Source organism: Chiloscyllium plagiosum, chromosome 22 (genome assembly GCF_004010195.1).
Source record: "Chiloscyllium plagiosum isolate BGI_BamShark_2017 chromosome 22, ASM401019v2, whole genome shotgun sequence".
NCBI classification, from domain to species: Eukaryota; Metazoa; Chordata; class Chondrichthyes; order Orectolobiformes; family Hemiscylliidae; genus Chiloscyllium; species Chiloscyllium plagiosum.
In genome coordinates, this window is record NC_057731.1 from 25271757 (window position 1) to 25281121 (window position 9365).

The 9365-nt window shown below is 42.2% G+C and overlaps 1 protein-coding gene across 1 annotated transcript in view; it reads right to left on the reverse strand.

Annotated features, from left to right (window-relative positions):
- ptprea (protein tyrosine phosphatase receptor type Ea) overlaps positions 1–4343 on the reverse strand; it is a 48467-nt gene extending 44124 nt beyond the window's left edge. The window contains exons 1-2 of the mRNA XM_043712606.1: positions 4339–4343; positions 1968–2107 (exon numbers count right to left, since the gene is read on the reverse strand). Of these exons, the coding sequence (XP_043568541.1) occupies positions 1968–2090 (123 nt within the window). The 5' untranslated portion in view covers positions 2091–2107; positions 4339–4343. The remainder of the gene's footprint in view (positions 1–1967; positions 2108–4338) is intronic.
- Between the last annotated feature and the right edge of the window lie 5022 nt (positions 4344–9365).

Consider the following 9365-nt stretch of genomic DNA (forward strand, 5'->3'; position numbering starts at 1 on the left):
CAGTCTCTCCAACACCAATTCTTGGCAAATATAAATTCCCTTCAGTTCTGGTCCTTCAGCCACTGTTACCTCAGGGAGATTGCTTGTGTCTTCCCCAGTGAACACAGATCTGAAGTACCAATTCAATTCTTCTGCCATTTCTTTGTTCCCTGTAATATATTCCCCTGTTTCTGTCTTCAAGGGCCCAATTTTAGTCTGAACCATTTTTTTGCCTTTCACATACCTAAAAAGGCTTTTACTATCCTCCGGTCCTCACCTTCCACCACACCAACCTCCGCATAAATCGCATCATCCGCCGACATTTCCATCACCTACAAATGATCCCATCACTAGGGATATATTTCCCTCCTCACCCCTATCCACTTCCCACAAAGACCAATCCCTCCACGACCACCTGGTCAGGTTCATATCCTCCCCCCCCCCACCTCAACAAGCCACTTTCCCCTCCTGGCACCTTCCCCTGCCACTACAGGAATTGCAAAACCTGCACCCACACCTCCCCCCTTACCTCAGTCTAAGGCCCCAAAGGAGCCTTCCACATCTAAAGTTTCACCTGCACTTCCACCCATGTCATTTATTGTATCCATTGCTCCCGATGCGGTCTCCTCTACATTAGGCAGACTGGACGACTACTCGCAGAACGCTTTAGAGAACATCTTCGGATCACCCGCACTAACCAACCAACCAACCCACCAACCCACCCCACCGCCCCGTGGCCGAACATTTCAACTCCCTCTCCCACTCTGCCAATGACATGCAGGTCCTGGGCCTCCTCCATCACTACTCCCTCAGCACCCAACTGGAGGAAGAACACCTTACATCAACCTCAGGACATCAATGTGGACTTCACCAGTTTCCTCATTTCTCCTTCCCCCACCTTATCTCACTTCCAACCTGTCAGCTCAGCACCGCCCTCATGACCTGTCCCACCTGTCAATTTTCCTTCTGACCTATCCGCTTCACCCTCCTCTCCAATCTATCACCTTTATCCCCACCTCCATCCACCTACTGCAGTCTCAGCTACCTTTTCCCCAGCCCCATCCCCCTTCCATTTATCTCTCCATCCCCAAGGCTCCCAGCCTCATTCCTGATGAAGGGCTCTGGCCCGAACTGTCGATTTTCTTGCTCCTTAGATGCTGCCTGACCTGCTGTGCTTTTCCAGCAATATACTGTCTTTTCTGGAATCTTGCCAGGTCAGTGGGCATAAATCAAGGTAAAGGGGGCCTTAGCTTCTTCTTGAGAGAGTTAGTTGCCCATCAGGCCTCGGCTATTTCTGTTGGCTGGGTGGCTTTGAGGTCTGCATTCCCACCCTGGTATCCTCTGTCTATTCAATGCCCAGATAAAGGAACCTTGTACAATGTTTAGGCTCTTGTCTCTCACGCTAGTATATGGGTCAGAAACTTTGGGGAGACAAACTGTTTATTTAATGTTTTTTCTTATAAAATTGAGTGTGTTGTTTTGACGATAGTCTTCATAACTTCTTCAAGCTACATTGGTTTCCTGATTTTGTATACAGTTGTCTATTTAGAGACGTGCGAATGGTCAGCGTTCATTCAATTAAATTCATTCCTTGCCTGCGGAGAACTCTCTTAACATCAGTTAGTGTCAACACATGAAACAGACTGCCAACTCACATTATTCAGTTCATGATGGGACTTTAGTGCATCAGTTCAATATACTGTTACCATGAAAATTGTTCTTGTAAACGTTATGTTGCAGAACTATATTTCACTACATTTAAAAGTAATTAAACTGTTCAGTCCATCTACACATAATAAAAATATTATTCTGGGTGGTAGATCAACTTTAAGAAACTTATCAAGCTTCCTGCCAACTAAGGAAATAACTTTTGCAAAGATAAAGGTTTCCTTTATGCTTAACTGCATTCCAGAACAGCATTAAGGCTCTCAAAGTTTGCAGTTCCTTCATTTTTCCATAGAATCACATGAAACATGCTCCAAACTTACATTGAATTCCTCCCGAAATAGTTTGCCATCATCAGCTGAGCGTTTCTGGACTTCATGTTCCAGAGCTTCTAATGGAATGGGGGGATACCTCTTTGAAACTGTGGGAGATCTGTTGAGTAACATCACTGTCTGTTGCTCTGCTTGATCAGAAATTGTTTAAGAGTTAATTAAAAACCATCAAACAACAGTGAAAGATATTGGTGCATTACTATATAATATTATACGTGCAGTTGATCAAAGGCAGGAGCAGAATAAATGATGAAGACAAGAATGTATAACGCAAAGGCATTTTAAAAAAAGTTGCCTTTGTGCTCCTCCAAGAGTACACCATATAAACTTAAATGCACACTGCATTTGCTTTTTGCATCATTTAATATAACAGTTCAAAACGAACTGCTGATGAGCAATGTTTTCCAGTGGATACTAAAATCAGAAAAATATCTATATCTATCACCCAATTTTTGTACTCCAGGTAAAATACAGTAACCGTTGGGTGTGACAATGAGTCATACAGATTAGATGGTTTCAGATTAGTGTTCTGTTTGTACCAAGTTTCCACTTTGGTACCTTGTACCTATTATTTGTCGGAAACAAAAGGAAAATCTTGCTTCAGATCATACCAATGGTATTGCTGTTGGAAAGGATCCTTGCATTGGTTTTGGGTGCCCACACTCAGTAGTTAAAGTCCTCCACAATCAATTTGCCAGCAAAGCTCGCCATCTCATTGTTGTGTGTGGAGGGTCCTTCCAGCCTGATGAGGTATAATGTGGATATAGATAGCCCCTTTCTGGTCTAACCATAAGAGCTATGTTGAATAAACATTATAAAGTTTATTGCATCACTGCAATGATTTACAGAGGTCCTGACTATGATCTACTTTACAACAAAGACTTAAGAGCATGCTCATCTTAGCTTGGTTCCTTCATCAGCTCTTAGTTTACTCTGACTAAGTCTTATGACATCATCACAGTAAATAATGCTTACTGTATTCAATCAAGTACTAACCCCTTCAGACCCTATTAAAACATCTCTCCTCTACACTCCCAAGTCTTTTTCCCTCATAATGATCATATTGTCAAAGATTTGTTTACGTGTTTGTATTTACCACTAATCTATCTCCCGTGAGCTCTTTGAATTTGCAAATAAAGATCTGGAGGTTTTACTTTTCTCCCCAAATGTGTTCATTTTGGATTTAGAATCACAGGGAAACAGACCCTTTGGTCCAACCATAATCCCAAACTAAACTAGTCCCACTTGCCTGCTCTTGGCCCATATCCCTCCAAACATGTACTTATCCAAGTATCTTTGAAACATTGTATTTGTATTTGCATCAAGTACTTCTTCTGGAAGCTCATTCCATACACAAACCACTCAGTGTAAAAAAGGTTGTGCCTCATGCTCTTTTTAAAAAACTTTCTCCTCTCACCTTAAAGTATGCCCCCCAGTCTTGAAATCTTCCACTCTATGGAAAAGACACCTGCCATTCACTTTATCTTTATCCCCTTGAGATTTTACAACCTTGAAAAGGTCACCCCTCAGCTTAGCAGAGTGGCTGTTGATTGGGTAGAAGATGTTCGGCTTGGATTGCTTTCCTGATTGTCTGAGGTCTGTAGCTGTCTCTCGAACTGGAGGGTCTTAAACGTTTTGTACATCTTTTATGGAGGATTTCAGGGAAGTACAGCTGTCAGTGCGCCCCCTGACAACAGAACTATCTGTAACTGAATTGAGTCACCTTGCAACACATCACAGTGAACAGCTATCTACTCCAAATTCAAATCTGCCTTTAGGGGTGATTAAGTAGGGACAAGGTTTCGACCTTGTCTGACGTTTCGACTTTCAGAGAAAAAACCCCAACAGCAAGTATAGCAAGCAAGTAATTCTTTCCTTTGCAGCATTTTAGATCTTGACACAATGTTTATCTCTTCTATGTATTTACAACTTCTTCAATTTCTTTCAGTGAAATTTTTTTCTTATTCCGTATTTGGTTTTGTGTTGAAGTAAGCAAAATCAAAATTTTATGTTCATGAATATTTAGGGCTTTCATCTTCCCTGTCAACATTTGAATTACTGGTGAGACCAGCTTGTTCATTTCCTCAATTCTGTTATTTGGGGATTCATTCTTGTTAGATGTGATAACCCTTCTTGCTGTTGGGGTTTTATCTCTGAAAGTTGAAATGTCAGACATTTTGCTTAACCTTGTTCCTTCTTAATCACCCCTAACGGCAGATTTGAATTTGGAGTAGATAGCTGTTCACTGTGATGTGTTGCAAGGTGACTCAATTCAGTTACAGATGGTTCTGTTGTCTGTCTTGAAACTATATAACCTTCTCAAGACATGTAGATAGTTTGGTGGCTACCTCTTTGCTTGTACTTCTTCTCAAACTTTATTGCACTTGGAATCTGAACCTTATTCAGTTTTAAATTCAGTAGAAAACATTCCAGTCAAACCACTATAATTACTGCTTTCCATCTTATACATAGTATGAAACAAATCTTTTATTCCAACATAACTGTAGCGATTGTAATGAGGTCAGCAAGGGGGATATCATAGAATATAAGTTTTCTGATAGTGGCTGTTCACCTGGTCTAATCAGGGACCCCTGGCTGACAGATAAGAACAGGAGTGTCAGACATCCTGTTCACTCTGAGAGCCAGACCAGTGTTAAGTACTATGTGCAGGTAAATAAAGGGTGACTTGGTGATGGGATACCAGCCTCTGTGGAGTTACTTCAGTAACTAAAACCAAGAGATCTTGCTTTAAGCTTATGGAGTCCTACAAAATTCTCTATCAGTTTACCTTGCATTTTGTTGATTAACCTCTTCCACCTTTTGAACAGGTTTAAGATCAATTCACACCGTCCCATTCAGGACAGAGACTGTTTGGTTGTGAAGAACAAAGATTTTCCCATATTTGGCAATGCCTATGTTGAAGAATACCTTTAACATATAAGTGTAATGCCCCAGATCATGTAGTTGAGATTCTGTAAGTTGTAAGCAGTGTTTTGGTCGGCTAAACCTCCCTATGTGACAATATTATGATATTTCTTTGAGCTCAGAGTTCTACATGAATGCATACAGTTTTTGAGCGAAGTACAATGTAACATTGCAAGTACAAATTCACCCCACAAAATATATATGTGTGTGTGTGTGCGTCTGTCTGTCTGGGTTGGGGGTTGTGAGTGTGAGAAAGTGTATGTGTGTGTGTAGCAAATTCAGAGTGTCTTAAGTCTGTGAGGGGGTGCATGTGTGAGTGTGGGAGTGTGTGTGTGTCTGTAAGGGTGTGTGTGGGCGTCTGTGTGTATGTGTGTCCGTGTGTATAGGAGTGCCTGTGTGTGTGTGTAGGAGTATCTGTGTGTGTGTATAGTGCAATGGTGGTCACCTGTAATGTGACATGAACCTGGTTGAGGTCCTCCCTATGGGTACAGAACTTAGCTAACAGCCTCTGCTCGGCCACTTTTCTCTGCTGCCTGTCCCGAAGTCCATCTTGAAAGATGGTCACACGAAGGTCCGAGGTCAAATGTCCTGGACCACTGAAGTGTTCCCCAACTGGGAGGGAACCCTCCTGTCTGTTGATTGTTGTGCTGTGCCCATTCATCCGTTGTCATAGCCTTTGCTCGGTTTCCCCAAAGTACCACGCCTCTGGGCATCCTTGCCTGCAACGTATAAGATAGACAACGTTGGCTGAGTCACATGAGTACCTGCCATGCACAAGGTGGGAGGTGTCCCCATGCATACAGGTGGTATCCATGTTCACACTCTGACAAATCTTGCAGCGCCTACCGTGACAGGGTTGTATGGTGCTGTCCTGAGAGCCAAGCAGCTTGCTACGAACAACGATCTGTTTGAGGTTTAGTGGTTGTTTAAAGGCAAGTAGTGGAGGTGCAGTGAAGGTGTTTGTGAGGTGCTCATCCTCATTGATAATGTGTTGCAGGTCACGAAGAACATGGCGTAATTTTTCAGCTCCTGGGAAATACTGAACAACGAAGAGTAACCTGTCGGTTGCAGCACATGTCTGTCTCCTGAGGAGGTCATTACGGTTCCTTGCTGTGGCACGTCAGAACTGGCGGTCGATGAGTTGAGCATCGTACACTGTTCTTGTGAGCGCATCCCTGAGTACTTCCAGGTGTCCGCCACGTTCCTCCTCATCTGAGCAGATCCGGTGTATGCCTAGGGCCTGTCCTTAGGGGATGGCTGTTTTAATATGTTTTGGGTGGAAGCTGGAGAAGTGTAGCATTGTGAGGTTGTCTGTGGGTTTGTGGTAGAGTGTGGTGCTGAGGTGTCCATCCTTGATGGAAATGCATGTGTCCAAGGAGACAGATAGTCGAGAGTAGTCCATGGTGAGTTTGATGGTGGGATGAAACTTGTTGATGTCACTGTGTAGTTTTATCAGTGACTCCTCGCCATGGGTCCAGAGGAAGAAAATGTCGTTAATGTACCTGGTGTATAATGTTGGTTGGAGATCCTGCGTAGAGAAGAAGTCTTGATCGAACCTGTGCATAAAAATGTTGGCATATTGGAGTGCAAATTTGGTCCCCATGGCTGTTCAGTGTGTCTAGATGAATAACTGGTTGTCAAAAATGAAGACATTGTGATCAAGGATAAAGCGGATGAGTTGTAGGATAGTGTTTGGAGACTGCCAGTTGTTGGTGTTGAGTACCGAGGCTGTTGCTGCGATGCCATCATTGTGGGGGATGCTGGTGTAGAGTGCGGAAATGTCCATTGTGACGAGGAGTGTTCCCGGTTCGACTGGTCCGTGGGTGCTGAGTTTCTGTAAGAAGTCCGTAGTGTCACGACAGAAGCTGGAGATTCCCTGTACAATAGGTTTCAAGATGCCTTCAGTGGTCCAGGACATTTGACCTCGGACCTTCGGGTGACCATCCTCCAAGGTGGACTTTGGGACAGGCAGCAGAGAAAAGTGGCCGAGCAGAGGTTGATAGCTAAGTTCTGTACCCATAGAGAGGGTCTCAACCGGGACCTTGGGTTCATGTCACATTACAGGTGACCACCATTGCACCACACACACACACACATACTGACACATACACCCCCTCGCAGACTTAAGACACTCTGCACTCACTACACACACACACACACACACATACACTCACAACCCCCAACCCAGACAGACACAAATACACAGACAGACAAAGACCCACATGCACACATATATTTTGTGGGGTGAATTTGTACTTGCAGGGTTACATTGTACTTTGCTCAAAAACTGCATGAATTTACGTAGAACTCTGTTATCCCACTTTTTAGATTAGAATCAATCTAAACATCATGGCATAGACAGAAAACACAGGGGGCTAACACCTTCAACATATTGTCTAGCTATCACCATTGTTAACAGCTAACCCGAGAATGCAACTTTTTAAAAAATGTTTTGTGATTTACACATGAAAGAAGTGAAACTATCATGGTATTCTAACAGATGAAAGGCTTAGCAGACAATCAATTTTTCAATGTATAATTTCAGTTACATCACACTGTAAATGTTTGCTATAAATTCTGTGTGTTAGGATTGAGCCCTCCACTACCACCTGATGAAGGAGCGACGCTCCAAAAGCTAGTGTGCTTCCAATTAAACCTGTTGGACTATAACCTGGTGTTGTGTGATTTTTAACTTTGTATACCCCAGTCCAACACCAGCATCTCCAAATCTAGAAAATTATTGACAGCATGCCAAGATGTTTGGTCTAAATTTCCACTAAGAAAACTTTGGATTTGTTTTTGACTAAACACCATTCTATTTTACACATTCCTTTGTCTGGGTATGCTCTTTAACTAATTTTTTTTTGTGGAGGTGATCTACTTAGGCATATATTCTGAAAGTGACCTACTTGATTAATTAAAAGCTTTTGATTTCAAAAAGTGTGCACTGTTTGCACATGTGAGGCTTCATTGCTCCAGTGTTAGATAATGCAGATATGTCTGCTAGCTGTTTTACCTGCTGCATTGGCTTATCTAGTCTCTTTTATGACGTTCTGTCCCTCAGAAAATGAATTAATTCCACCAAGCTTCTATGCCAGATTTTGTCTTCTCCTTTTAGGAGAGATTTGTTTTGCTTCTGAACCTTTGCTTCACTCTGCATTCTCTCGAATTTGGTCTCCTTTGAATAGCAATGATCTGACAAAGACTCATTCATAATACCTACAATGTTTCCGCCTCTTATGAATTCTGACTTAAGTCACTGTTGTCACACTTCTCCATTAGATTCACCTGTATGTTCCAGCTTGCCCTTTCAAGAACTGAAGTTGAAATAGCTGTCAAAGGCTTTCAATTCACTTAATTTTTTTAACCTTTCACTTTTACCCATTAACATAATCTGCTGCACTCCCAACTATGCTGAGATGTTTATTTACTTGCTCAGCTTCTGCCTTACGATCGAGTTTAGAAGTTATTTATACCTCATGAATTGTATTCTCCAGGGTGTCCAATTTCTCTTCTATTTGTCCCATTGCAGAAATTAAATTTTCCTGATGACACTATTTTTGATGCCGTACCTTCCAAATGTGATCAAGCATTCTGTCGTTTTTTAAAAAGGATTTTTATGCTACAATATGGTGGTTTGTCAGTGCTTACTGACAAGAGGTTTTCCTGTGCTTCAGAGCCTCAGTAACACTTTTGCTGTGCTCCCCTGGTCTCCCCCAAATATTTGTGTCTGGCAAAAATTGTATATTTCCTTATATTTACATTTGCAATTTTTCTAACTCGCCACTCTCAAAATATGAGTTCTATATTGAGCTTTGAGAATATTTGTAGTTCAGGTTGAGGTTCTGGATGTAGGTCTGATTGCTGAGCTGAAAGGTTCATTTTCAGACGTTTCATCACCATACTAGGTAATATCTTCAGTGGGTGTCCGAATGAAGCTGTCTCTTATGAGATCTGTCTCATGGCCTTCTAAGTTTGATTTTGTTTCCAGTCCTGGATCGTGGTATCCATGCATCATGCTATCAACATTAAATCAGAGCTAGAACTTTCTCTGATTTTCACTCATGCAATCCTCCATGTCTGGTTGGCTCACTGAGTCAAATTGGAGTCAGTACTGCTTCCACAGGTTCATCCTGCATGATGCTACTGTTCTATTGCCCCAAATATGCAGATTGCTTGTTTCCCAATGCAGCTTCTGTCAGTTCTGACATGTTTTTGGTCTCTTTCTCTGAAATATTCTTCCTTGTTACAAGGTTTGTGGGGTTCACTGTCATCAGCAATCAGTGGTAATTGTTTGTTCTGAAGTCCTTTGGGTCATGAGCATGTTTTATTCCTTTTTTTTCTGAAATCATGAAGTCTAATATCTCTAAGTTAGCATCAATTAGATACAGTGCTGATCAGTGTTGCTCACTGAGCTGTGACAGGTCCCACCACTGACACATCATGGCTGCACACTGGAAGAAA